The following is a 27,466-nucleotide window of genomic DNA, read 5'->3' on the forward strand; positions in this document are numbered from 1 at the left end:
GGGGAGTCTGCTAAGAGCCTGGGTCCTCCAACAGACTGATCTTGCTCAAAGTCAGCTTCCATCTGCTGGAGGCCTGGGCAGCTAGGAGGAGCTGCGGCTCCCCTGCCTAGGGCACTCCCCTGGGGATTTTGAAATTCAGGCCCATGGCAGGTTCCTAGACTGGGCCTGGGGCTCAAGGCCCGGAAAGACTCTTTCTTTGATCTACATTCATTCTCTGGACTCGCTGGTGATTCTCAGGGCCCGGACCCTCAGTAACGCCTGGGGGTTGCCTGCCCTGCGTCCTAACCGCGTCCAGCGCGGTCACCTGTGCGGGTGAGAGCCAACGCTCCCGCAGCTGCAGTCACCCCGCTCCGGGCTCCACTCCCATTCTGGCCTCGTTCCCGCATCTCCGCAGTTTTTCATCGGGCGGGTGAGTCCTGCAGGCAGGGCTGTCACCCGGGCCGCGACAGCGCCCCGCTCCGGGAGTGAGGGGTGCGGGTCAGGTGGGAACCGCTTTCCTTCCAGTTCGCATCTCTCCTCCGGGCGACGGTTGCAGTGGGGGACCCTCACTTTCTCTTTCGACCAGACCAGAGAACCCTTTCTGCATCGCTCCAACGGTCGAACCAAGCTCGCTCTGTTCTGAATAACTGTCCTCCTGCTCCCGAGGACAGTCCCACCCCAGGCGCCCGTGCCCACCCCTGGGAGAGCGACGCGCTGCACCCCGCACCGCGGAAAATCTGCCTCTTCCTTCCCGTCGTGCCCCTTTCCTCAGGGGCGCGCCCTCGTTCCCGCCCCTGCCCGACAAGACCTCTAAGGAACGCAAGGTCTCCGCCACCGCCCCCCGCCGCCCCGTCCTGGTCCTGGAGGCCGCAGCCCCGCGCGGCCGCAGCCCGCGCCCCCGTCCACCGCCTCCCTTGGGGGCCCGCTCCATCCCTAGGCTCCCCTCCCCTTCCTCCTTCCCGGCCGCCGCCCGGCTGCGCAGCCCTCAGCCTCTGCCCCAGCGCTCGCGCCCAGGCGAGCCTCCCCTCCGGGCGCACAGCCGGCCTCCCCGGCGGGGCGGCGGGTCCCGGGGGAGGCTCCGCGCCCAGCCCGCGCTCCTTTGTGCGGCGGGCGCTGCGTCAGGGCGGAGGCGCGGCCGCGGCCACACGCACACTCACGCGCCAGCCCCCGGGGGCGGCGGAAGGCGGCGCGGAGGAGGGAGCCGCCGACCCAATCGCTGCGCCCCCGCCCGCCCGGCCGCGCCGCCTCCGCCATTGCTGCGCGCGGGAGTGGGCGACGCGGAGCTCGGAGCCGCTCGGAGCCCAGACCTGCGGAGCCGGGCGTGGGTGAGTGCGGGTCGCGCCGCGCCGAGGCGGGACCCTGCCCGCCGGGGAGCCGGGCTGGGCCCTCACCTGCCGGAGGAGGCGGCCGGGTGGGCGGGCGGGTCGTCGGGCTCGGCGGCCCGGGACGAGGACGCGTCCGGACGGCCGGGCAGGGGCGGCGCCCGGGGCCGGGGCCGGCGAGGCGAGGCGAGGCGTAGGTAACGCCCTCGCCCGGCGCCTCAAGGCCGGCGGTGCCCGCGGCGTCCCGCGACCCTCCCCGGAGGCGAGGCGGGTCCGCGCCCCGCACGGCAGGTGGGTGAGCGCGCCCGCCTCCCTCGCCCCGCGCGGCTGGGGCCCGCCGTGACGCCCGCGCGGCCTTGGCTCCGCAGGCGGCAGCTTCGGGTCCTCGGAACGATGGTGAAGTTGGGGAACAATTTCGCGGAGAAGGGCACCAAGCAGCCGCTGCTGGAGGATGGCTTCGACACCATTCCCCTGATGACGCCCCTCGATGTCAATCAGCTGCAGTTCCCGCCCCCGGATAAGGTGAGCCCCCTCCCCGCCCGCCGGGATCCCCGCGCCGCCGAGTGCGCACCCCTAATTCTCCCCCTCGGCTGCAACAAAAGAAACGCCACGTGCGCTGGGGACTCGAAGTGGGGGCGGGCTGGGCAGGCAGAGGAAGGCCGGGCCAGGACGCCGTGCCCGCGCGATTCTGGGTGCGGTGGTGTTGGGAGCCCCTGCCTTGGAGGACAGCCCCGTCCTGACAATGGAGCTCGAGCAGGGAAAGGTCCCTTGATTTTTGTGGCGTCTTTGAAGGGGGAAAGTCCCTGGCTCCACAGCTGCCCTTCTCTCTTGCCCCGGGCACTAGCCCGCTCTGGGTCTGGGGTGAGATCCGGGCCACCCGCCCTGCACCTTCCCTTGTGGTGCCGTTTCACCTGACTTGGCTCCTCCAGGTGGGGTATTGCCCCATGTGCCTTCCCCAGGGGCTGCTTCCCCTGCTTGCTGGGTTTGCCCATCCCTACCAGGCTAGCGGGTTTGCAGGGAGGGCGTTGCGCTCACACTGAGCCTTCTTCCTCTTTGTTCCTGTTGTGAAATCTCCAAATTGGTGTCCAGGCTCACTCAGTGTTTGTGTAGCTGGGAACAATCCCTCGTCCACCTTTCCCCAGAGTATTGTTGCTGAATTTAAAGAATGTTTTCCTTTCTTGAATTCAGCATCCAATCTAGTAGCATCTCTTTATCCAATAAGGATAATATTTTGATCAGTTAACACTTAAAGGTTAATGGGATTTTTAAGTCTAGACAATTATATTGCAAAACTCAAGCCTAAAATCATAAACAGCATCTATTCCAACCGTGCCGCTGCTCACACCCCACCCACCACCACAGAAGCTCTCCTGTTACCCGGAGTGCTTGTATTATCTCGTTTGGTCCCTGGTGAGGAGGCTGTGACTCAGGGCCTCAGGTCATTCTGGTAGGATGGTGACTGCTGACCACGGGGGTTGGGTGGGTGGGGAAGGCCCTGCAGTGGCCCTTGCTGTGGAGGTTTCCTTTATTCCTTTATTCACGGCAGTCCCTGGGAGCCTTGCCCAGCTCCCCAGAGTGACTTTGCCTCCCTGTGTTGCCCGTTAGGGGGAGGACTGGCAGCAGGTGCTTCAGTTCCGGAAAGGGGATCCATTGGTTATGCTGTGTACCCCAGGTCACAGTGAGGCTACTCTGGGGTACTCATGGTCCAGGCTGGGCTTCATAGGGAGGGCAGGGCTGCCTGTGACCTCAGCTTCAGTTCTACCCCTCCCTGTGCAGGGGCTACTTAGCAGAGTCTGGCCACAAGCCCCAGTGGCTCAGCCATGGGTGACCCGTGTCAGGAACAGTGACAGAGTGGCGCCTCTGGGGCGACTCCTTCCACGAGGCCTCTTTCATTCTCAGCCTGCTCCACTCCAGAACCCTCTGGCACAGTTGGCTTGTTACCTGGAGGAGGGTTTCAGGCAGGTATGGAACTCTGAGCAACCCAGTGGTTGCCCAGGGGTGGCCTACGCAGCCCTGAAAGGTGCTGTCCTGTCCCTGGGAGCGTTCAAACAAAGGAGCAACTGGCGGAGGAGCTGCAGAGGAGGGAGTTCCAGCAGGGACCGGAGTGGGTAAGGCGGCTTCCACAGTCACAGAGGAGACAGAGGCTGGGGGAGTTTGCGGTACGCAGCCAGGGTCACTCTGGAGAAGGCCGTAGCCCCCAGGGGCACAGGTTTCTGGCAGTTCCTCTTGCTGCACTCCACTTGTGGCACAATGTCTCCTGCTCTTGACCTTTTTCAACCCAAACGATGGCAAGGTGTTGCTCACAGTTAGCTTCCAGGCGGGCAGTGTCATCTACTCTTGGTGACTTGGCATCTGAGGGCCAGGTTGCACACAGTTTGCCCCAAGGAGGTGCACTAAGCAGGCACTGCAGTTACAACAGCAGTGGTAGTCACAGGGCTGGTGGCCATGTCAGGGACAGTCTCGCTGGACATTTGTTGGAGGCCTGTTCTGCCTACATTACAGCCTGGAATTCCTTTAATATGTTGACCCCACTGTGAGGTCCTGCCGTCAGTGCTGTGGTAATGAAGGCACAGAGTGTAAGGGACCTGCCCAGGGTCACCTGGACTGTTCATGGCAGACATAGATTGGTGCAGATGCAGATTCCAGGTAGACAGAACCTTTCAGGGTACCCACAGATTTCCTGGTCTGCACAGTCTCCCAGGGAGATGAGCCTTGTTCTTGGTTTGTAGGCAGATGAAGTGGCTCCAGGTAGCCAGGTGCATGTTCAGGGTCACGGGGCTAGTCAGGCGCAGCTGCGATGTGAGGACGGCAGGGTGACACTCAAGTACTGATTCAAGAAGCGGGGTGGGCCCCTGGGCCAGTGCAGGCTAGTGTGACCTCCCTGTCTGTCGCAGGAGGGCTGCATGCAGAGGAGTGCCGGGGGCAGGAGTGGGGCCGCGGGGCTCTTGGCTCTTGGGGTCACTCCCTGGCACTGGCCACTTTCTCCCTGTCCCTTCTCTCTGTGGCTGGCTCCAGGAGTTATGGCTCAGACTGAGTCCCTCCAGCTGCCCACCTGGGACTGGTCATCCTGAATTGCTCAGTTCCCCTTGTTTGTCCAACTGCCATGCAGAGCAGGTGTCTCCCCAAAGTATGGACCTCCCAGTGAAGGGACGTGTTCCCTCCAGAGGGGAGCGTGGGGTGGCCGCTTCTTGGCAGTCTGCAGCCACTGCCAGGCACCTGCTCTGGGGAGCAGGGCTTGGGGATTATAGACGTGTAACCCCTGGTCCCATCTTGAACGTTTCCCCAGGGGTCCAGCGCGGGGCGTGAGGAAGGCAAGGCAGGGAGGTCAGGCTTGGGAGGTCCTGGGGAAGGGGCATGGGGTGCTGGGGTCACTCTGAGATGAAGCTGCTGGGGATGCCAGGGAGGGGTTTGTGCAGGGCAGGTTTCTCGGATGGAAAAGCATCTCCTACCTTGTGGTAGAGGATTGAGCGGGTAAGAACAGGGCACGCTCTGGGGCCGTGCAGGGCAGGGAAGAGGGGTTGGTGGGCAGAGACCAGGAGCTGGCGGCGGGGAGGAAGGAGCCCTGGATTGGAGTCAGGTGTCATGCTGCTCCTGTTCAGTCACCTGTCAGCAGCTTGACCTTGGCCAGTGAGCTCAACTCCTCTGCCCCTCGGTTACACCGTTTCCCTCCCAGGGCTGCTGAGGACAGTGAATGGGGAGTTCCTTGGAACATGCTGGCACAGAGGAGAGTTCCAGCAGGTGGTGGCTGTGCTCATTCTGTTCTGTGGAGAACTGGTGACTTTGAGCACGAGAGTTCCCAGACCCACCTTCTTTGGGCAAGGTGTCAGAGTGCACAGGCCGCCGCTGACCACTTGCTTCTCTGCTTTCTGGGTAAGGTGGTGGTGAAAACCAAGACCGAGTATGAACCTGAGCGCAAAAAAGGAAAAGCTCGTCCTCCCAAGATTGCCGAGTTCACCGTCAGCATCAGCGAGGGTGTCTCCGAGAGGTTCAAGGTGAGTGCGGAGCTGCAGAGAGGACCTGCAGAGGGCCCGTCACCAGGCGGGACACCCGGTACCTGGGCCGATGCCAGCTGTGCAGACCCGGCAGCTGCTGGCTGCCCACCAAGATGGTATCCTTGTGGCTGTTAAAATCTTTTTTTTCTTCTTCCAAAGTGATCTTGTATTATTTATTTTTATAGCAGGGAAAACCTACCTGTGAGCTTTCTTTAAGATAAAGGTTATAAACATAAAAAATCACTTCCAAACATTAAAATATTGCTCTACCAGTTCCAGGAAGGAAGCGCACGGCACCCACTATGTGCCAGACAGGATGCTGAGCTCCTGGCCTGTGTGAGCTCATCTAAGCCCCGCTTCGCGGGAGGCGGGTTCTGACTTCATCACCCATTTCACAGATGGGGAGGTGACAGCAGAGTGCCCACAACTGTGTGGCAGAGCCAGCATCCAGAGCCCATCTGGCTGCAGAGCCACGTGTCCATCTTCCGACCTTCTGTACCTTCAGACATGCTGGGGACTGTTGCCCCAGGTGTTGGGGTGTCGGCTGGGTGGGGGTGAGGAGGGGCCTTCCTGACATCTGGGTGGCCTCAAAGGCAGTACTGGTCGAGGAGCACGTTGGGATATTGATGTTCTGGAAACAGGAAGCACACAAGAGAAGGTGGAAAGGAGGCACGCACCTAGATGTGGGGGTGGGCTGGGTCCTGGGGCCCTGACCCCAGCCCTGCGGGCACCCTGATGGCCCCCTGATGTGCGAGCAGTTTGCTCAGGCTGGACACATGGCCTGCTGCCCGCAGGTTCTTGGCCCGCTTTGCGTGTTGTCAGGTTTGAACTCAAGGATGGTGTGGATCGCAGCCTCGGGACAGTCCCCAGCTGATGGTGAAGGGCAGCCGAGGCAAGGTGGCTTCTCTAACCTGACTCTAAGTCCCTTCTTCCCATGGCGCACACTGCCTCTCAGGGCCTCGCCCTCTCCTGGGGCCCTGGTGGTGTTTTCTTGGGTCATTGTGTCAAATCCTCCCACAGTGCTCTGCCTCCTGATGTGGGCTCTATTCTGATAACCCACTCTGCACAGAGGGCTGTCTGTGGGACCTGCTGGTGTGACAGGGTGTCATGCGTGCTGAGATGTTCCTGGCTCGGCAGTCCACATGCCTGAGGTTCGTGGCCAGGGTCAAGGTGGACTGACCTTGATCCCTCTCTTCCTTCTGACCTGGGCCTTACCAGTGGGCACTTGCCCCTCTGCCCTGTCCCCACCTTGGGATCAGCTCCTTCCCCCTACTTGAGCAGGAGTGACCTCGGTGTCAAGGTCATGATATCTGGATGTCTGAGCGGGTGTCTCCTGCCTCATGCACCCCTCCCCCAGCCCTGTCATTGTAGGTCCCTGCAGGCCGGGAACAGTGCGGCATCTCAACGGCTGAGTGTCCCTGTTGAGTGTCCCTGTATGCCAGCGCTGTCCCCTGTTATCCTTGGCCTGCACTTTTCCCATAAGCTCACCTGTAGCAAGTCCCTAGGTCCCTTGCCTAAGGCGTGGGTGACGTACATTTGCCACCAGGGCTCTTGGCAGCCACGGCTGGGACTCTGTGGTTACTCAGCTCCTGTTGCCCAGAACCTCAGGACTCAGAAGGCCTCACATGGTTGGTGGCTGTCCCGGTGGACTGGCTCCTGGTGACAGAAGTCCTGCCTGGTCTCTGCTCCCGCCTCCCTGGCTGCCTGGAAGGTGATGGCGGGGGTCCCAGGGTGCTGGGTGCCATGAGCCGCTAGCCTGGTTTCACACAGAGCACAGCCGGTGTCCTGCCTCTTGGGACCTCCTGCGTGGTTCACACCAACTTGCCACCCTTTACAGACAGGGCATTGGGTTCCGGCTGGTCGAGGGCAGACAGGATTCCGCAGCCCGCGCCTTCCATCATGACCTCCTGTGGCCTTGCCCCGGCCCCGGCAGGAAGTGGCCTCATCCCAGACCCGTCCCCTTACATCTCCTGGAGCCAGAGCCCTGGGCCCCTCCCGCCCTCTTCCTGTTCCACTGCCCTTTGTGACGAGGCTGTGCCAGCAGCGAGGGTGCCCGCACGCTCCCCCGAACGAGGCTCTGGTTTAAGGTCATTGTGCTCTTGTCTGTTCTCGTCTACCTCGTGAGGTAGGCACCAGTATTATCTCTGTTTTACACTTGAGGGGAAACCGAGGCAGAGAGCCTGCACCCAGGCAGCCTGCTGTAGGCTGTGGCACGAGAGGTCACCTGGCTTTTCCTGTAACGGGTTTCTAGGGGAGTCTCAGCCCCAGGTCACCTGTGGCACTGGTGGGTGGGTTGTTTTCTACATTCCTTTCCTTTCTCGATTCAGAACCCTTCCTGGACTTGGGAAGCTGAGGCAGGAGGATTGCAAGTTTAAGGTCAGCCTCAGCAACTTAGGGAGATCCTGTCTCAAAGTTTAAAAAGTGTGGATGTGGCAGAGCAGCCCTTAGTTCAGTCCCCTGCATGGCAACAAACAAACCCCCAAATAAACACCAGCCTTCTTGGGAACTGTCACCTGTGGTTATGAATCTGCTTCCTTGAGCCACCAGACGCAGGTCTGCCCGCTCCTCCCCTCCCTGCAGCCCGGGCTCTGCGTGGGCTCGGGCACCCCAGGCTGCCCCATGCCGGCCGTTACCCTTGTGTCTCTGCTTTTCTCATGGCTTCTGAGGGATGGGGTTGGCCCACGTCTCTTCAGGTGTGACCCTGTGATCCGTGTCCCTGCCAGGTCTAGAGGGGTGGTCTTTTAAGCAAAAGTTCCCTCAGCCGGAGTTTGTGACCTTGGAAAGGGAACCAGGCCGTAGCAACCCCTGGACAAGGATGTTGGCCCAGTGCTGAAGGTCCAGGGACTTCAAGTGACAGGCTTGCTTAGGGGACCACACTGACACCGTGCAGGCCCCTCGCCACCGTGTCTTCACGTGCTCAGCAACAACTTGATAAGTATTCGGGTGGCTAAGTGCCTGGCCCTTGTGAAGGGCGGCTTGGGTGAGCTCCAGGGTCTCCCCAGGACCCGTGTGTTGGGTGAGCTCAGCGGCAGCTCTGAGCCAGCAGCCGCCACCAGGCCTGGGTGCGAGCTCCTCCGGGCCATGCCTCAGTGCTCACAGTGAGCAGGTGAACTGCCGAGGCCTCGGTCGGGCACAGGGTCAGGGCCGGGAGCCTGCGGGGCACAGCTGGACTGGCCTGCGTACCGGGACACCCGGCTGGGCTTTAGCAGCCTAATCTGGCTTTCTAAGGACACCTCGTGCCTTCACCTGCTCTGAGATCGTCCCTGCTCCCTGCCACCTACTGTGGCTGATGCGCAAGGGCCCCCTCCCACGCCCGTTTCCCTGAGTGTGCCGGGGCTGCCCGCCGGGGTCCTCTGGCTCCGATCCCGGGAATGTGCGTTGTAACTTGCTCTCCAAGCCATGCCAGCGTTCGCTGGGTTTTGAACCTTGCTGGATGGGGACATAATCTGGCACAAGTGTAGGGAAGGCTCAGCAGACTGGTGCCTCTTGGAAGTGCTGGGAGCGCCTACTCTTCTGGAACCTTCTCCCTGCCTTTTATTGCCCAGTGCTGCTTCTGTTGTCCCTGAATGTGAGCTTGCAGTGAGGTGGCTGCCCTGTGGGCTTCAGCGGGCTTCTGAGGAGGGGCAGGGGTGGGAGCGGCACAGAGCCCTTCCCCCCCTGGCCTGTGTGTGCCCCCACGGGCTCCGTCCCAGCGTGGGTGTCAGAACACCTTCCTGTTGCTGCGGGGCCGTTTCTGTGTGGCTGCTCAGCTCAGCCCTGGGCTTGGTTCTTCTCATCCCTGTGTGAACTGCCGGGAGGAGAATCCTGCCTTTCAGATGTTCAAGTGACAAGTAAACAGCGTGTCCGCCTTTGTCTCTGATTTGAGCGGTTCCCGCGAGCCGAGTCTTCATATACCTTTGGATTGCATCCTTGAAACGGAATGTCTTTTTGGATGTTACTTTATGATTATCACTCAGGGATTGATCTCTTGGCTACGAGGTTGCTAGGCTGGTTGCTAGGTAACCGCTAGTGGGGAAGAGCTTGGAAAGACTGCCACCCGGGGATGGCAGGATGAATCACCCAGGGCGAGGCTCCAGAGGTTGGCGTCAGGGAGGAGAGCGTCCTTTAACCGGCGGAGGGTATTTACAGTGAGGGGAAGCGGGCGAGGTGCTCCTCTAGTACCTCGGCCTCCACGTTGTTCTGATTGCTCTTTCTATCTTGCTGGTGCGGAGCCTGCGCCACACGCCAGGGTGGGCGGTCGGCGGGCCCTCCTGGGGCAGGCTCGGGAAGGAGGACGAGGGTGGCCTGGGCCCTGCACCCCTCCCGGGCCTGCGGGCTAGGGTTTGGGTGACAAGCACCTTCTAGGCTCTAAGGGAGCCCAGGCCGGCCTTGCGCCCAGCGGGCGGCAGTGTCGGGAGGCTTAGGCGAGGCCAAGTGTGGCGGACCCTCGGAGTCGGCGTCGGCCCGCGTGGCCCGGCCCGGCACCCTGCCTCAGATGACCCTGTGGGCGGTGTGTCTTTTCCTGTCCTCAATGACCTTGAGCTTCCGTGTGCCAGTTTGTTCTCCACACTCTCCAGTAATCCCCTGGCGTGTTCCGAGGCGCCCTTGTTAACCATTCATGAACGGGGACGTGTTCCCCTGGCCCTCGGCAGGGTGGGAGGTGGCGGCACCGCAGACCCCAGTGCCCTTCAGCAGGGCCGCACGGCTCGTGGGATGTGGCTGCCCATCTGCACTTGGACCCGGGCTCCTGGTCCAGGGCCGGAGGGGAGCGGCGGAGTGTGTCGGGAGGTGTGCGTGCTCACTTCTGCGTGGGTGGCCTGCAGTGTTGAGTGCAGGAAACGCTCGAGATGTCGGGACTGTCTTCCTCCAGGACCGTCGCTGGCTCCTTTCCCCGCCCGAGGGAGGGAGGGCCGTGCGCTCAGGAGGAGCCCCGCTGCCGTCCACCCAGCCTGCACAGGCGCACGCCCTGGCTGTTGCTCATTTCAGGCTGCCCTCCCTGTCCCCATTTTGTAGGTGGAGAATTAAGACCCGAGAGGTCAGGGAAGGGGCCCAGCCGCCCAGTGACGAGGAGTCAGGGTGGGATTTAGACCCACATGCGTTTGACATGCGAAGCCCAGACGTCCTGTCCTGCGTGTCTGTGGGATTGTGGGCGACTCTCCTGCTGCAGGGTCCCAGTCCCCAAACCCCTCAGCTGGGCACGGCCTTGGGAGGCCCCCAGCAGGCTGGGAGGCCCCGGAGCAGAGAACACAGTGGAGTCCGGTGCTGCTGAGTGTCCGTCTGCGGAACGGGGCTTTGCTAAGTCTTAGCAGGTGGCTGTGCCTTGTCACCTGAGCAGCTGTGTCACTCTCGCTCGAGCCAGGGCCCTTCTGTGAATGACAGTGGATGCTGGGCAGTGGCCATGGGCTGGGAGGAGCGGGCACCTAGGGCGGTGCCCACCTCGCCCCCCGGCCCACAGGCTCTCTGCATTTATTCCTGGCTGTTGTTGCCAGAAAGCCCCCCGCAGACCCCTCTTGCTCTCAGGCAGGGCTGCTCTGGCTTGGGCCCGCCATGGCTCATCAGGACCCCAGCAGCCTCTCACTCCCAGCTTCCTGCCTCCTCCCTCCAGCCCATGGGAAGAATTGTGTAAAGTGCACGTGCCCTGAGAGTTACCATTGTAGAGCGTACAGTTTATGACGTGTAACTTACTCACCATGTTACCTGACCATCATACGGTTCAGTTCCACGACATTTTCCTTTCCCCCAAAAGGAACCCCCATTCCCATTAAACTGTTATTCCCTTCCCCCTCCCAGGCCCCTGACAACCACTAGTCTGTTTTCTGTCCCTGTTGGTTTCCCTGTGCTGGACTTGTCACATAAATGGAATTGTGCCATATCATGACCTTTGGTGTCTGGCTTCTTTCACTTAGTGAGCTGTTTTTAAGGTTCCTCCATGTTGTAGCAGGTATCAGTGTGTCATTCCTTTTTGTGGCTGAATAATATTCCATTGTATGCATGTACCTCATTTGTTTATTCTCTCATTGATTTTTGGATATGTGAGTGTTTTCCACCTCTTGGCTATTGTGAGTATTGCTGCTGTGAACGTTCACGTACAAGTTTCCATTTGAACACCTGTTTTCAGTTATTTTGGGTATTTACCCAAGAGCAGGATGGATGGTCATGTGGTGATTTTATAATTAGCATGTTGTGGAACTGCCAAACGGTTCCCCACACATGCAGTGGCACCGGCTCGCGTTCCCGTGGGTGAGGAATGAGGGCTTTGTCGCCAGCGCGTGTTGTGTTACTTTGTATTGCAGCCGTGGTGGGGGATGTAAGTGGGTCTCACTGTGGCTTGGATTTGAGTTTCCCTGGTGCCTGACAGTGCTGCCGGCCTGTCGGCCACGCCTGGGTCTTCCTCGGAGGTGTCTGTTTTTAATTGGGGCGTTTGTCTTCCTGTTGTTGAGTTGTTGAGAGTCTGGATTTTAAACCTTATGAGAAAAAGTTTTGCAGATATTTTCTGCCATCTGTGAGTTCTCTCTCCACGTTTTTGCTAGTTCCTTTGATGCACAAAGTTTAAAATTTTACGAAGCGCATTTTTTCTTGGTTGCTTGTGCTTTTGGCATCGTACCTAAGACACCCTGGCAAACCCAAGGTCGTGACGATTTCTGTGCCTGTGCTTTCTTCTAAGAATTTCAGGGCTTAGCTTCTGTACTGGTTTTCATTAATTTTGAGTTAATTTCTGTATGTGGCATAAGGGTCTAGGTTCTTTCTGTTGCCTGTGGATGTCCGGTTTTCCCCGCACCTTTTGTTGAAGAGACTTCTTTTGCCCTATTAAATGGTCTTGGTGTCTTATTGAAAAGGACTTGGCCACAGACACTGTAGTTCTATGTCTGGATTTTCAGCTTAGCCCGTGGGTTTGTGTGCTGTCTTGTGTCTGTGCCGTGCTATTTTGATGACTGGATCTTTGTAGTAAGTTTTGAAATTGAGTCTTGGTTTCGTTCTCTGATTTCAAGGCTGTTTAGCACTTCAGGTCCATGGCTTAAACAAAAGAAAAAAAAGAAAGGCCCCCCAGGCTCCCGGGGTTTTGCTGGCACGGCTCTGACTCTCGGCCGGCTCCGGGTGGTCTTCCCATCTCGGAGTAGGAAGCCTGTCAAGTCATTTGCCTGGTCCTCCTCCTCCCCTCCAGCGATGCTGGGTTCTTTCCCGTGGGAGGGCCCTTCGCTTGTTCCCGCAGGCAGCGGACTACAGAGGGACGAGTGACACCTGAGCCTTCACAGGGGCTCTCAGGTCACCCACACTGTCACCAGGACCTTGGGGTAAGGTTTTGGTCCTCTTGGCTTTGAAATTGGGTGTTTACAAGATCTTGTTTAGTGTGTTGATAACAGAGGACACGCACATCATAAAGTCATATTGCAGTACTTTGCGGTGTTTGAATACCATGAGTTTTCTTTGTAAGTGTGTATATAGCGTGTTAGGCACAGAAAACCTTCTGAGAAACCTGTGGTTCACCCGGCTGCCGGAGAGGTGCGTGCAGGCACGTGGCGAAGCCCGCAAAGGCTCTGGGCAGCTCTAGGTTCTTCCTCCATAGGAAAGAGAAAAGAAGGACCCTTGTCACTACCTGGGTCTAAAGATGCCTGTAGTCCAGGCTGATTCCTCATTATATAGTCATTATTGTTAATCATGTTTTTCCTTCTGAATTTCAAACAAAATGAAAAGCAGAGCGCTCCATGGGTCCCTGCAGCACGGTGGGCCTGGGCCCTGCTCCTTGTGCCTGGGAGGCACAGGTCCAAGGGAAGGGAAACGCCCCTCCCAGGCACAGGAAGTCCGGTCCTGACCTGCCTGGAGTCCACAGCCCACCGGAGTGTGTTCTGGGGAGCAGGGCTCTCCAGGCCTCCTGGGCAGGCGGGAGGAGCTGGCCTGGGTCCACCCCTTTCCATCCAAGGTCATTTACTTAACAAAACAAATTGATGGGTGCTCCCTGCAAGCTCAGCTTGGGTTGTGTCCCATGTGTCTGGTGTAGATGTGGCCGAGGGATGCTCAGGAAGATCTCTCGGGGAGAGGGGTTGCCTGCTCTCGGGATTCCTTCCCCTTCCTCACTCTGCACATCAGGAGGACCCCCTTCTGTGCCAGACAGTGAGGCCCAGCCCTGCCCTCTGCTCATGGGGGGACCTGACAGAGAGGTCTGCATTTCCTGGGCTGCTGTAACAAATCACCACCAGGTGGTGGCTTTGGACAGCATGCAGGCTTCTCCCGCGGCCAGTTTCACTGGTCAGTACCAGGGGTCTACGGGGCCCGCTCCAGCCAGGGCTCAAGGGGATGTGTTTCTTTTCCTTTTCGGTCTCTGGACCTTCACTCCTCTCAGTCCTCGGTGCCACCTTCAGATCTGCAGCGTCACATCTTCTAGTCTCTGTCCTGGCCTCCCTTCTCTGCAGGAGGGTCTCCCTCTGCAAGGACACCTGCAATAGCGTGGAGGGCTCACCTGGATAATCCGGGAGTTCCCCATCTCACCCTGGGCCTGATCACATTGGCAAGTCTCAGTCCCTCCTCTGCTGCCAAACAGACTTTCTGAGGCTGGGAATCTCATAGAGGAACTCAGGATGAACGGGAGTTTCTTGAGTCATGATCCTGGAAGCCGGAAGTGCAGGATCAAGGGGCTGTCACTGTGGAAGGCCTGCTTGCTGCGTCATCCCATGGAGGGAGGCAGAGAGACCAGAGAGAGCACGGGAAGGGGAGTGGGCCTGTCCTTCCAGGAACCGCTTCTGCGGGGGATCAGTGCATTCACAACAGCAGAGCCCCGGGCTGCCCCCGCCCCCGCCCCCGAGTGCGGAGTGCATTCCTGGCGTTTCCAAAGCATGCCTTTCGGGGGCCACAGATCCCAGCACAGGTATTGGGCTTTGGTGTCTTGGGGGTCATGTTCAGCCCCCACAGCTGGCCTCTGGGTTTCAGTCGCCCCATCTGTAGAACACGCAGGAGCGGTGGCTCAGGAACCCTGCGGAGGAGCGGCAACACTGCTTAATCGGCCTGCTCCGTACAGGGCAGGGGACCAGTGCAGTGGCCCCAGGTCCCTGCCCGGCAGCGGCATCCTCCGTGCAGGCCTGTGACACCTGCTTGGGCTGCACACAGGCCGCGCCTGGGAGTTCTTGGCCATCGGCTGTCTGGGTCCCCGCGCAGATGTTCATGGTTCTGCTCTGGGTGGGCCAGACGTCAGCATCTTCCAGGCTCCTAGGGGTTTGGCTTTCTCACGCGTAGCACCAGTCGAGCCGTTTGTGCCCGCCATTTCTCCTTTGGCAGGTGTCCTCCTTTTTAGCGACTGGGCCTTCCTTCGTCACACAGAGGTATTGGCTCATGACCTTCGTCTTCCCTTTGAGGCTGTGGCGTTGTGTGGGGGCAGGGCCTGCTGTGGCCCACCGGGTGCCTGGCGTCAGTCCCCTGCCTGTCCCACCGCGCACAGGTACTGGGCCCCCACCCCCTTTCACAGGAGAGGGAGCCTGGGGCGGGGCAGTGGCCTCCCACAGCACTGTGTGGCTCAGAGGCCTCCCGCCAAACCCGCCTTGCTCTTATTCCCGGCAACCAAGTGCTAGTCCTTCTTTCGCCTTTGGGCTGCAGTCTTCTGAAGTCGGTTGGCAGATGTGGTGGTTGGCAGCTGGGGCTCTCCAGGACGTACAGAGCGTGGCGCATCAACGTAGTGACAGCCTCGGGAGCCTCAGGGCCTCGGGGAATCATGGGTGTCCGGCTCAGTGATTTTGCCCTGGGTTCCAGAATATGCCTTTTTTCCATGGGGGAGGGGAGGGAGGGAGGTTTACTGATGTCTCCAAACTAGGACACAGTTTATTTCTGTTGAATCAGGAAAAAAATGGATGCTTGAGTACTTGGTGCCCGCATGTATAATTGGTGACCACCGGGAAGCTGCATGATCCAGAGCCTTCTGGACCTAGTTAGGGCTTTGCAGAATGAGGAGGGAGAAGGCAGCACAACCTGGTATGCAGGGGACAGGCCAGGTGACAGCAACAAGAGACATCTTCAGGAGAGGTGAGCCAGTGCTGTGGATGCCACTGCAGGCACCACAAAGCGGGGGTGCTCGGGACGATGGAAACGGCTTGGTTCTCGAGGCTGGAGGTCTGAATCAGGGTGTTGGCAGGACCTTGCTCCTCCTGGACCTTCCAGAAGAGGACCCCCCTTGCCTCACAAAGCTTCTCAGGAGCTGGCCGTGTGCTGGGCTTGTGGGTGTATCTTCTGGTCCTTGGCCTTCACGGTGGCCTCCCTGTGTGTGTTGTCTGTGTCCAGCTCCCTTTTGTGTAAGGACACGGTCAGGTTGGATCTGGGCCCTGACGGCCTTGTCTAACTGGATGGCATCCACCGAGGCCCGGTTTGCAGACACGGGCACACCTGCGGGTACTTGGGGTGCTGCGGCTCTTTGGGGAACGCCCTTCAGCCCGTAAGGCTCCAGATGCTCTCCCAGCCCGCCGGCCCCCGTCACGGCCTGAGAAGTGTGTGAGGGTGGAGGCGCTGCTGTCCCTTCCGAGATGAGCTGTGGCCCGAGAGGCCAGGCCCTGCTCAGAGTCATAGTCTGTAGCTCGCAGGCCAGGGTTGGCTCAGAGCCCGTTGATGATGCTGCTGGAAAGGCCCCTGGCTCACTCTGCCTTCTCAGGTCATGGACCGGGCAGGGCCACCTGCCACTAGTGAACTTGCAGACCCCGAGGCGAGGGAGGGCCTCCCTGTCCCAGGATCTGCAGAACCTGGCGGGCGGGTAGGGCTTGGGCCAGGGGCCTCTGAGGGAAGCGGTGTTCTGAGCTGTGTTTCTGCACCCCGTCTGCTCCAGGCACTGTCCTGTGCTCATGTTTTGCTTCTGTGAACGCCTTGGCCGTCAGGCCTGGGAGCCCTGGAATAGAGCCCAGGCCGGGTTCCAGCTGATGCTCTGGGGGCAGAAGCGGGTTCCCACGGCCCTGCTGGGAGCTGGGGTCATTTTTAAACCTCAGTAAACTGTGAACCTGACTCCATGTGGCTTCCAAATCAAGGGGGCAAGTTGGCGATGGCCGGTGGCATTCCAGCAGGCTTCCTAGCCAGGGCGGGCACAGCCTCTTCCTGCCATTGCACAAGATGAAGTGGATCATGAAAGGTCATGAAGAGGCCAGGTGTGTGGAAAGCCAGCCTTGTGGCAGCACTGCTGGTGGGGACCGTGAAGGGGCAGGTGACTCGGTCCCTGGCAGGTAGATTCGGGTGAGGCAGCACCTGGGGTGTGCAGGGCTGCCTGGGTGGAGAGCCCACTCTGCTGTCTCTGTGACCCCAGGGGAGCCAGGAATGACAGAGGTGGCAGGAACAGCAGTAGGGACCACACTTCCTTCGTGTCCTGCACGCCTGGCACTGAGCTCACGTCCTGGTACGCGTCCACTCCTTGACCTTCCTCCCGTCGTGGGAGGTGCCGTCCGTTTCCAGGCTGAGAGGGGGCCCGGGCCCGGCAGGGAGCTGGAGCTGCGGGTGTGCTCCGTGGGCTTGGCCGTCCTTCCTCCTCGGGCTCCACTCCTGGCCTCCGGGGCCTATCACATGCTTGCCTGTGGCCTGCAGCCACCGTCAGACCCTGGCCGGTGCCATCCCCCGTGGGTGCTGTGGGCCTTGAAAGCCGCCTGGCCCCATGCTGTCCGCCCCTGTCAGGCATGGGCTCGGTATGCGTGTACGTGGTCCAGACCCGCTGGAGTCTCTGGGCCCGCAGGAGCGTGCGGATCCCAGGGAGGGGCACAGAGGCACTGGGTGGGGAGGAGGAAGAATCCCATGGTTGATGTGGAGATTTCCGGCTTCCCTGGGGTGGGAGGACACGGCAAGTGGTGGGCGTGGGAGTGGGGATCTGGCAGCCATCGGGGACATGGTGGCTGTGTAGGGAGAAGGGAAGGAGAAGCCGGGGTCCCGGGAGCCTCGGTGCTGTCCTGTTCGACTCTGGGGAGCGTGGTGAGGACACTTGGAGGACTGGCTGAATCCAGCGGGACAGGAAGCAGTGTCAGATGTGGAGCTCCTGGGTGGAGCCAGCCCTGTGGAGGCCACACCCCTCACTCGAGCCCGCAGCAGCCACCTGTAGCCAGAGGCAGCCCCAGGACAGTTCTGGACTCTGGGGATTAAGAGCCCTGGGAAATGGAGGCAGGGGCTCCCATCGTAGGATGTCAGCTCACCATGGGCATCTGTAGCCTCACAGTGGCCGGAAAGCAGGGGACCCGGTGTCCATGTCACAGGTCAGGAGACTGGCTCAGAGAGGTCCCAGGGCTGCTGGAGCAGCACAGCCACTGCAGAGCTGCAGGCAGGAATCACGCAGGAAACACAGGTGCTACCCACAGGGACCTGCGTTCATGGCTGGGCAGGTGTCAGTCTTCCAAGTGACATGCTGCTGGTTTATAATGCTCCTTTCGGACGTCTCTTCTCCTGTGACCCAGGACCCCACCTTCCAGGGTTCCTGAGCTGGCAGGGTGCTTTGCCGAGGGCCTACCCAGATGAGTTAGGGTTATACTTGGGTCCCTTCTGCAGCCTTGGGAAATAGCAGAGTCTGAGGACCTGTGGGGCTCTGTGTGTGGCCAGAGAGAGGCGTGCTAGCCCCTGGCCGCTCCTGGCCCCTGGCCCGGGAGGTGGAAAGCCAGGGTCTCACCCTGCTCACGTGCTGGCCCCCTGCCTGCCTGTCTGGGGAACCTGATAGCTGCCCCTTTGCTTACCTCGGTGGGGGGAAGGGCATGTCAGACCCACAAGCCGCTAGGCTCCCGGGCAGCCACGTGAGCACCTTTCAGCTCCAGTGCAGGACCAACCTGTGACGTACCCCACGCCTGCCAGCCGGGGCAGGTGTCCCACCTCCACACCAGCTGACTGCCTGCTGTCCTGTTGGCTGGTAAACACTAGATGAGCACCTACTGTGTGTCGGGCCAGGCCCGTCTAGGGGTCAGCGGCAGCAGTGAGAAGACCAAACCCGCGTGGACACCGACTGGACCATAGGAGACCAGAGGGCAGAGGTGATGGGGCGTGGCGGGTCTGTCCTTCCTGCTCAGCTGGTCCCAGTACAAGGGCAGCTTGATATCCAAGGGACCCTGTCCCAGCACTGAGCCCAGGGCTCAGGGACATCTGTGGGGCAGATGCTGTGCCAGTGGCTGATACCCGTTTGTGACTCGAGCCGCGGGCACAGCAGTCTGGCCCACTTCTCTGAGCCATAGGAGTCATTTGAAGGCTTTGTCCTATTTGGACCAGAGTTCTCAGCACAGGGCTTCAGATACTAAAAACAACTAATTAGAACCAAAGGTGACATGGGGATACACGAAGAATTAATACGGCACAGGATGTTGTCCAGGGAAACGTGGTTCTGCTGACCCCGTCCCCGCTGCCCAGCCCAGGTTCCTCGTCAGGGTCTGCACACGTGCTGCCAGCAGGTGACCAGCCGCCTGACCCCCGCCTCTGCCCGCAGGTCTCTGTGCTGGTCCTCTTCGCCCTGGCCTTCCTCACCTGCGTCGTCTTCCTGGTCGTCTACAAGGTGTACAAGTATGACCGCGCCTGCCCTGATGGCTTCGTCCTCAAGGTAAAGCTCATCTCCCCGGAGGCCGCGGGACGCCCTCGTGCCCTCCTCCTGCTGCCTGAGGTTCCTCTTGCTGTCTCTCCCAGCCGGCCCGGGGACAGGCCTAGGTGGCCCAGGCCTTGTACTCCATACCCAAGACTGGGTGAGAGCCCAGCCTGGGCTGCTGGCAGGTGGCCAGAGGGCATGGGTGGACCCGTAGGAGGGAGGTGCCCAGGGGGACATTTCCGCCAGCTCCCCACGCGGGTGGTGGTTCAGCCAGCTGTGCTGTGCGGTGGGGCCGTGGCGGCTGGGCCTCCGCACGCGTGGAGACGCTGGCTCCAGAACGCCTGCGGGTGGCAGGGACACACGCACAGTAAAGCAGGACTGAAGAAGGACCAAAGTGAGGAGAGGGGGCGGGGAAGGCGGAGCTGGGGGGTCTGGGCCCCACCTCAGGTTCCGAACTTCCAGCGGGAAGGTCCCTCCCGGGATTTGGCACTGCTGAAACCAGAAGAAAGCAGGAGGAACCTGCTGATTCTGGCTGGATCCCGTGTGGGAGCCACTTGTCCGGCCAGTCGCCCCTGCGGGTTTGGGTCTTGTGTCTTGCTATGCCCCTCACACTAGACGGCAGGAGGGGAGCATCCTGGGCCCAGGCCCTCTCCCTCCCGCCCACAACGCTGTCCTGCAGGGCTTCGGGCCCCTCCCTCGTCCTGCGAGCACCTGCGTGGTGTCTGCTGGGGTGGGAGCTCCCGCCCTTGCCCAGGTGCTGGGGCGCAGGCAGGAGCTGCTGGGGCAGACTCCTCCTTCCTGAAGCCCCCGAGGGAGGACGGGGCAAGGCCTGGGCATGTGGCCTGGGGCTGTCTCTACACAGGGGTCGCCAGCGGTGCTCGCTGGGGAGTGCACCCAGCAGACAGAAGCCCTCACCCTTCACCCACGGATCCCTGTGTGCTGGGCTGGCCAGAGTCGCGTTTTTGGGGCAGGTGAAGCCAGGCATGACTGTGGGGGCAGGCTGGCCCTGTGGGAGTCAGGAGCAGAGGGAAGGGCAGCCCCAGGCGCAGCGGGAAGAGGAGCCAGCCTGTGGCCAGCCTGTATGGCAGCATGAGCACCAGGCAGAGGCCCTCGGAGGAGGGAACGTGATCCCTCAGGTCACCTGGGGAAGCTGGGGATTGGGAGGGACAGGCAGTGTGATGACCGAGGAGGCTGCTGTGGTGGCCAGGGAAGAGAAGGTCTGCAAGGTTGGGGTGCTGGGAACAGGTGAGACCAGTGCCATCCTGGGCTCAAAGGGTGACTAAAGCTGGGAGGCAGGGGAGGGCCAAACTGGAGGACCTGGCCCGGAGCCGGGCGACTCAGCCGATGTCAGGAAAAGGAAACAGAAGAGGCTTCTGCACAGTTCCCCTCACCCCTGTCACACCAGGTGGGCACCCCACGGAGTTGCCCCAGGGCTTTCTTCTCCCCGCTTCCCTCTGGGAGGGTCAAGTTCCCCAGGTGGAGGAGGGGCTGGCTGAAATGCAGCCCCATCCTGCAAGCCCAGGTCCTGCCCAGAGTGGTCCAGGTGGGCAGTGGCCCAGGAGAGGAAGCCCTGGGCCAGTGGACTGCAGACCAGATCCATGGAATGCCCTGTGGGTGACAATCCTGACCCCATGTGGTTCTGGGGCCACACCACCCGGGACTTGGGCACTTTCTGCTAGTGTCTAACGGAGAGCTCCTTTTGGAGTACACAGCTGGGAGGGTTGGGGACATGTCTGTCCCACTGCCCATGGCCAGCAGCTGTGCTGGAGGGCGGAGACGGCCCTCCCCTTGCCTACCTCTCATTTTTGGTGTGCTCATCGCCCCACCCCTCACTGCATTCCCAGAAGCCCTCTGGGCAGGTGCCGTTAGCCCCCATTGCACCAGTGGGAAGGAGGGCCGAGGTCCTGTCCTCCTGTTTCCTGACCTGGTCAGCACGTGCTCCTGCTGTGCCTGGCAGGACATGGGAATCCAGGGCTGGACAGGAGGCAGGCCTGCTGGGGTCCTGTGGAGCAGCCCTCCTGCCAGACACTGAGGTGGCCCCAAGCCGAGCGTGTGTGGGACATCTGACAGAGGCTGGTGAGGGCATGGGCTTCCACCTCCACGGATTTGCCAAGCCCTGAAGTTACACACCTCTTTAAACATGATGGGGGCTGTCTCCCCAATTACCATCCTATACTCCTTTGTACTGGTTGTTGTTCTTCCCAGCGGAACTCAGAGGTGACATTTAGCACTGGGCGTGGGCCAGGGTGGTTCAGCTGTGTCTGAGAAACCTCTGTGTCTTCCCAGTGCCCTGTTTCACAGGTGAGTGGCTGAGGGCCGAAGAGGTTTGGAAGCTCCCAGGTTCAACAGGGGGCCCAGTTGCCCCTGCTTCTCAGGTGGAAGCTTCTGGGAGGCTTCCCTCCCTGCCTTCATGGGCAGGGCAAGGCCTGCCATCCTGCTCCCCTCCCTCCCAGAGCATTCTGGGAGCCTCCCGCTCCCTTCCCTGAAGTTCTTCCTGTAGCCTCAGTGCCTGGAGGCTCTGGGCTCGGGGCCTGCAGGGCAGGGGTATTTCCGAGCCACCTCTAGAAGTGGCTGCACAGAGGTCTTGGCTGCTCAAGGCGACTTCAGGGCTCTGAGCTAGACGCCACTCGAGGCGCCCACACATTGCCCTGGGGCCGGCAAGGGTGAGGAGGACAGAGTGAAGGCAGGCGGTACCGTAGCTGGAGGGAGCTGTGTGGCTCCAGAGCCCCTTGCTGGCCAGGGCTCCTCCCACCTTCTTTAAACGTGGCCAAGGTCCACTGGACACAGAGCCCTCCCTGTGCTCTCCAGAAAGGACCCCCCAATCAACACTAGTGGAGAACACCCAAGTCCCAGTGGCCAGCGTTGCTGGGCTGTGTGGCCTGGTGCTGCCCCGGCGGCTCCAGGCTGTCTCAGGATGCGCACCGTAAGAGGGCTGTGCCCAGCGGTGCCCTCAGGCTTTCTCTTTCCTGCCTGTGCCCCAGCTGCATCCTGGCTGCTGTCCTGAGCCATCTGCTGACTTCAGTCCTCACTGCCACCGGCCGTGTGACTCACTGGCCCCATTTTACAGACGAGAGGCTGAGGCCTTCCGAGGAAGGACTGGTCCAGGGGACCAGGCTGCTGCAGTGGGCCCTCCAGGCCGCGTCATCTGCAGCTGAGCTTCTGCCAGCAACGAGTCCCAGGAGCATGGGGCCAGGCACGGTCCATTTCTTTTGTCATGTATCTTCTGACCCTAGCTCTGTGCTCATAGGGGGCTTGCTGGGATTTCTGATCTTTATTCTTCAGGGTCCAGGGAGCTGGTAAGAGGCCATGGAGCAGGGTGTGTCCCATCTGTACTTTGTCACATAACTGGTGGCAACTGAGTATGTCCCGTCTGAGAGGCAGTAGTGACAGCAGCCCTGACAGGGTACACGCTGCAGCACCACTGGAGCCCTGGGTCTGGCTCAAGGGTGTGCTGCCAGGGGTCACTGCCGTCCCACCCTTGCCACCACCCCCACAGGTTCTGTAGTCGCCCTTGAGCTCTGGCTGCCTTACCTGTCAGCAGGCCTGCAAAGCAGGCCGCACCTGCCTCTGCCGAGGACAACACAGCCATTGCTTGTGGAGTGGCCTGAGCTCAGATTTTCTGAGTGAAGGCCCCAGCCGGGCAAGGGGACCAGCAGGGCTGGTGTCAGCGGTGCCTTGTGGCTGGGTATTGTGTCCTGGTGTCCTTGCTGCCCAGCACTCTCCTCGCCCTAGCCATGGTGGGCACTCCAGAGGGCAGGAGCCCACTCGTTCAGGCTGCACTTGGCCCTCCAGGTCTGCTCAGATGGGCACTTTTCACGACTAGCACATCTCCATCCTTCAACTTGCTTCATGCTTAGCCCTGTGACAGCAAGCACAGCCAGGTTATGTCAAATGAACCCACACTCAGGGTGGCGTTACAGCAGGAGGCCCCTGCTGGGTAAAGAGCACGTAGTGGAGACCGCGGCTCAGGCAGTGATTCCCTTGCAGCAGAGCCCAGCCTCCCTGTGCTCAGATTCTCGTCTGTAAACGAGCACCCCTCCTCCCCCTTGAGGGCACCGAGGGGTGAGCCAGCCTCGCAGGGGAGCAAAACCCCCTGGCAGTGAGTACGGGTGGCCAGGTGGCCTGGGGTGCATTCCCAGTCTGTGAGTGTAGGCTGAATTGAAAGGATTGCCAGTAGTCAGTTCTGAGTAAAAAACCAGCTCTGACCTCTGGGTGGAACTTAGCATGAGGCCTAAGGCTCCTGACTTAACTGCTGGGTCTTACCATGCTTTCGCTGCTCAGAGACCAATCGGAGTTGCTCTGACCTGGTTTATAAGATTTGTAAGTCCAGGCTGGAAGTCAGTGAGGGATTTGTAAAGTCATCGATTTTCCTACACCTTGCTGTCCTCTGGCCCCCTGGGTTTTGTCCCCCGGGTGGCAGGAGGAGAAACAGCAACAGTGGAGGGCATGCAGCTTCCCTTTAGGGCCCGCCCAGAACTAGCATCTGTTATATCCATTCAGATCCCACTGGCCTAAAGTTAGTCGCATGGCCTCACCTGGCTACAAGGCAGGCTGGGGAATGTAGTCATTGCTGGGGTGCCTCCTGCCCCGTTCAGCTCTCAGGGAGAATGGGTGGTGGAAGATGGTTGGCAATCTCTGCACACTTGCCCTGGGGGTCTGCGCTATGTGCACATGCCGACTGTCACACCCCAGCAGTGCTCAGCCAGCATCAGTTGTGACTGGGACAGTGGTTAGTTGCCTTCTGTCCTGAGTAGCAGCCAGCTTGGGTGCAGGATCTGAAGCCTTTTATGGCTCTACACACCTGCTAATTTGATGACTGCTGTGCACCATCTTCTTCCAAAACGCCACAAATCACCATAGGACTTTTTAGCCATCTGAAACCCCATCTTGGATGCCCCAGTTTTGTGACCTATAGGGGGCAGCTTCCCAGCCCCCCCCCCCCCTACTCTGGAACCCCTCCGTGCCTTCCTTGGGTAGGAAGGCACCTCCATGGCTGTGAGGATGCCCCTGCTCATTCTCTGCTCTGGCCTGGTCTTCCCTCAGCCTCCTGCCCCAGGCCCTCCCACGCATGCCCTTTTCTTTGCCTCAAGTGCTGGTCTGCCCAGGGAAACCTTTCTCAGTTCCCTTCCTACCTTATTTGAATCCGTTGTTTCTGGACATGTCAGAATGGTCACTGTTTTCTGATAGTTTAAAAGTAAATGTCAACTAGTGCAAGATCTTTGGAGAAATTAAGCTTGTTGCAGAAGCTCAAATGCCACTCCAACACGGCACCGTAACGAGAGCCTACAAGGTTTAGTCAGTGCCAGGGTTCCGTGTGCTCTTGCTCCCTGAGGGCAGGACCTGTGCCTATCTTGGCCCATCCTGGTATTTATTCCTCCAGGCTCAGAGAAGGTGCCCTCACACCTGTGGGGCACTGACCGGGGAAGATATACCGGCACCCCACCTGCACCCATGTGTGGTCTTAGTGGCTTCTTGTCTTGCAGAATACCCAGTGCATCCCAGAAGGCTTGGAGAGCTACTATGCGGAGCAAGACTCCAGTGCCCGGGAGAAATTTTACACCGTCATAAACCACTACAACCTGGCCAAGCAGAGCATCACCCGCTCCGTGTCACCCTGGATGTCAGTTCTTTCGGAAGAGAAGCTGTCAGAGCAGGAGACTGAAGCAGCTGAGAAGTCGGCTTAGCGAGATGGGCAAGTTCCTTACAATGCATCACTTGAAGATGATAAAGGGACTTTGAGGGACATTTCATTAAATATAATTACTGATAATTTAGAGGTTACTCATTTACGGTGCAATTGCTTCTGTTTGCTAATGCTGCTTTGCAAATAAAACCTCCTGCCGACCACCCATGGGCGTAAAACCAAGTGCATATCAGCGTTGCTTAAAGAGCTCTGGCACCACTTTTTATGCTAAGGGTTCTTAATTTAGCCCCATCACTGGGATTTATTGGATGCTGTCAAAAAATAAATTTACCCTGGATGTGCAAGGGCTTTGGCCTTCAGACACACAGTGCATTTTGTGGAGTTGAGTTTCAAAGCCACCTTGCTGTCTGCAGACCTTACCCCACAGCCATATCTAGAGGGATCTCCTGCTTTGCTAAGAGCAAGTGCTACTTCAGTCTCCCCACCCCCATCAGGTGGTGCCACAGAGGACAAGAGCACCAGCTGGTAGATCTGCACCAGGGTGTGCTCTTCTTACAGCTGCCCCAGACTCTGGTCCCCTCTGGCTCTGGTACACTACGTGAGAGGCTCTCTCTAGAGTGCTTGGACTGGGGCAGAGGACAGAGGGGGTGGGAGGAGCTGGTCTTGGGGCTGCAGACCTGTCTTGAGGGTGGGCTGTCTGCTGGTGATGTGTTAAATAGGAAAGAAATGCCCTTTTGTTCATTTCATTATGAATCAATTTGCACGAACAGTCCTGTACGCAAGTTAATTTTTTAAAAAGTTCACTGGGTGGGGAATGTGAAAATTTAATCGCTCGTAAGCCAGGGCTACTTTAAGCTTTATTCTTGGACGGATATAATTCCTTGATGTAGCAAACAGCTGGGGGGGAGGCTGGTGTGGCACCCTGCAAACCTGACATTTCAATCCACAATCTTTGTAAGAAAATTGTTTCAATTTGAATCTTGACATTATATGTTTACAAAATTGCCAGTTAGATAAACTATGTGTGTAAGACAATTAAATAGAAAAAAAGATATCCACAGATGTTGCTTCCATGTTATTTGTTGTTTCTGGTGGGCGTACCAAGTGTCACTGGTTTTCAGCCCATCAGATAAATGGCAACTAGTGCAGGATCTGTTGCAAACAAGCATGGTGGTGACCATCAGCTCCACCGCTGCTTCCTGAGATGTGCTTCCAAGACAAGATGTGTCCGAAACAAAGACCCTGATGTCCAAAGCATGGAGGGCACGCACCACAGTGGCCTGAGCTGTGTGGAATGCACGCAGGCACTGAACACTTGCCCTGCGTATACACCCCCCGACACACGATGCCCACGTAAGCACAGCACACAGGCACACCCATGTGTATTCTAGCAGACGTGTACTTTACTGATTGTAAATTGACTACAATAATTTCCTACATTTCACTCAATGCAATTAAAGAACTCAAGGGTACCTGTGTCACCCAACGACTGTGCACATGTTTTGTCAGAGCGGTGTTTGCTGGCTCATCCCCACAGGGTGCCAGGATGACACGTCCACAGGCAGCATGTTTTCAGTTGCACACAGGTGATCTTGGTGACTCTTCTGTAGGCAGGTGTGCAGGCACGAGGGCAGCAGGCCCTGCTCTCCTAAGGCCCACTTCTTTCTTTAAACGCATATTCCTTGAACCCTGAGGCAGGAAGCCAGGACGCACATACCTCAGCTCCTGCCCCGCCATTAAAGTGTTGGGGGGTGGCGGCTGGAGCCATGCCAGGCAGCCCCTGGACTGCCTCCAAGTTTGCCCCTCCCAGCAGGTGGGCGGCCACTGAACTGCCTAGTGTCTCCCACTGGCAACGCAGGAAGGGGCTGCAGCTGTTTACAGCTTGACAAGGCCAGCGAGACTCTTCTGCAACACTGGGACTGTCAGTTGACTCGGGCGACCAGAAGCCACAAGAAATTGAAGAACCAATCATTTGTCAAGTCATCTTTAGCCACGTCTGCTGCTGCTGGGACGAGCCCTGAGACAGTGCGGGGAGTGCGGCCTGCTGTTCGTGTCCGAGCTGCTCACCAGGCAGCTCAAGCTGGTGTCCCCGTGCTGACTCCCGCCTTAGGGCCGGGAGCACACCACCCCCAAGTGTGCACTGCTTCCAGTTGCTGAACAGGCATGACGCCACTGGCTTGGTACCCCTTTTGTGACGTACATGTCTGTCTCAACCCCTTTGTCCTTCAAATAGTTTTGTGACAAAACCTGGTCCCAGCTGCATTCTGGCGCCAGACACCTCAGAGCGCGCGCTTGTGCAACTCGGCCAAGGCTGCAGACCCCGCAGGGGCTAGCTGTCGTACCAGTCCAGGAAGAGCAGGGAGAAGGAGCACATCACCAGGAAGAAGAGGATCCACACGCGGAAACCAGCGTTGTTCTTAATGGCCTGGGCAGGGCGAGAGCACTGGTGTCACCCCTCAGGCCTGCGCTTCTGAGCCCTGCAGTGCCCGCCACTCCCTGCCTCCACTCAGCAGGAACAGGGGTGCTGCTGAGTCACCTTGGATGGGTGCTTAATTATGAAGTAAAGCCAACAAGTGGGGTGAATTCTCAGAAGACAAGTGGGCTGTCCTTTCCTATTCTGCTTTGGTCTGGCAGTCCTGCCCACTGCCCCAGGAAAGAGCACCCCAGGAATCATGTCTCAGGGTTAAAGGTGCAGAGCAGTCTCAGCCTGGCTTGTGTTTCCCAGTGATGCCAAGTCAGTGGGTGACCCAGTGTTCAGCCTGACCCTGAAGGTAGCTCAGAAAAGAAGGTCCACTCAACAGAGAGTGCCTGGGAGGTCATCCCCGAACACTGACCAGGCACTGCCCCTCCACGGCACCCACTCCTGGATTCTGGAGGTTGCCTAACCACTCCTGGGGGGCCCACCCCACCCCAGACTGCTGCTTTGGAGGGTGGGAGCCACTGCATCTTGCCAACAAGCTGGAGGTGGCCAATGGGGCTCATGAACACGTGGCTTGCTGGCACTGCCCAAAGTTCTTGGGCAGCCCTGCCAGTGAGACTTGGTACTGCTCCAGGT

The 27,466-nt window shown here is 59.3% G+C and overlaps 2 protein-coding genes across 2 annotated transcripts in view; one reads left to right on the forward strand and one right to left on the reverse strand.

Moving 5' to 3' along the window:
- Positions 1-599: 599 nt before the first annotated feature.
- Positions 600-25,465, forward strand: Nsg1 (neuronal vesicle trafficking associated 1). Its single transcript, XM_047566108.1, has 5 exons — positions 600-1,304; positions 1,670-1,823; positions 5,177-5,293; positions 18,675-18,785; positions 24,251-25,465. The coding sequence occupies exons 2-5, from the start codon at positions 1,695-1,697 to the stop codon at positions 24,449-24,451; spliced, it is 558 nt and encodes a 185-aa protein (XP_047422064.1). The 5' UTR covers positions 600-1,304; positions 1,670-1,694; the 3' UTR covers positions 24,452-25,465.
- Positions 25,251-27,466, reverse strand: part of Stx18 (syntaxin 18) — a 114,800-nt gene continuing 112,584 nt past the window's right edge. Inside the window, exon 11 of the mRNA XM_047566106.1 lies at positions 25,251-26,836. Within this exon, the coding sequence (XP_047422062.1) occupies positions 26,741-26,836 (96 nt within the window). The 3' untranslated portion in view covers positions 25,251-26,740. The remainder of the gene's footprint in view (positions 26,837-27,466) is intronic.

The sequence above is a fragment of the Sciurus carolinensis genome, chromosome 10 (assembly GCF_902686445.1).
Source record: "Sciurus carolinensis chromosome 10, mSciCar1.2, whole genome shotgun sequence".
NCBI lineage: Eukaryota > Metazoa > Chordata > Mammalia > Rodentia > Sciuridae > Sciurus > Sciurus carolinensis.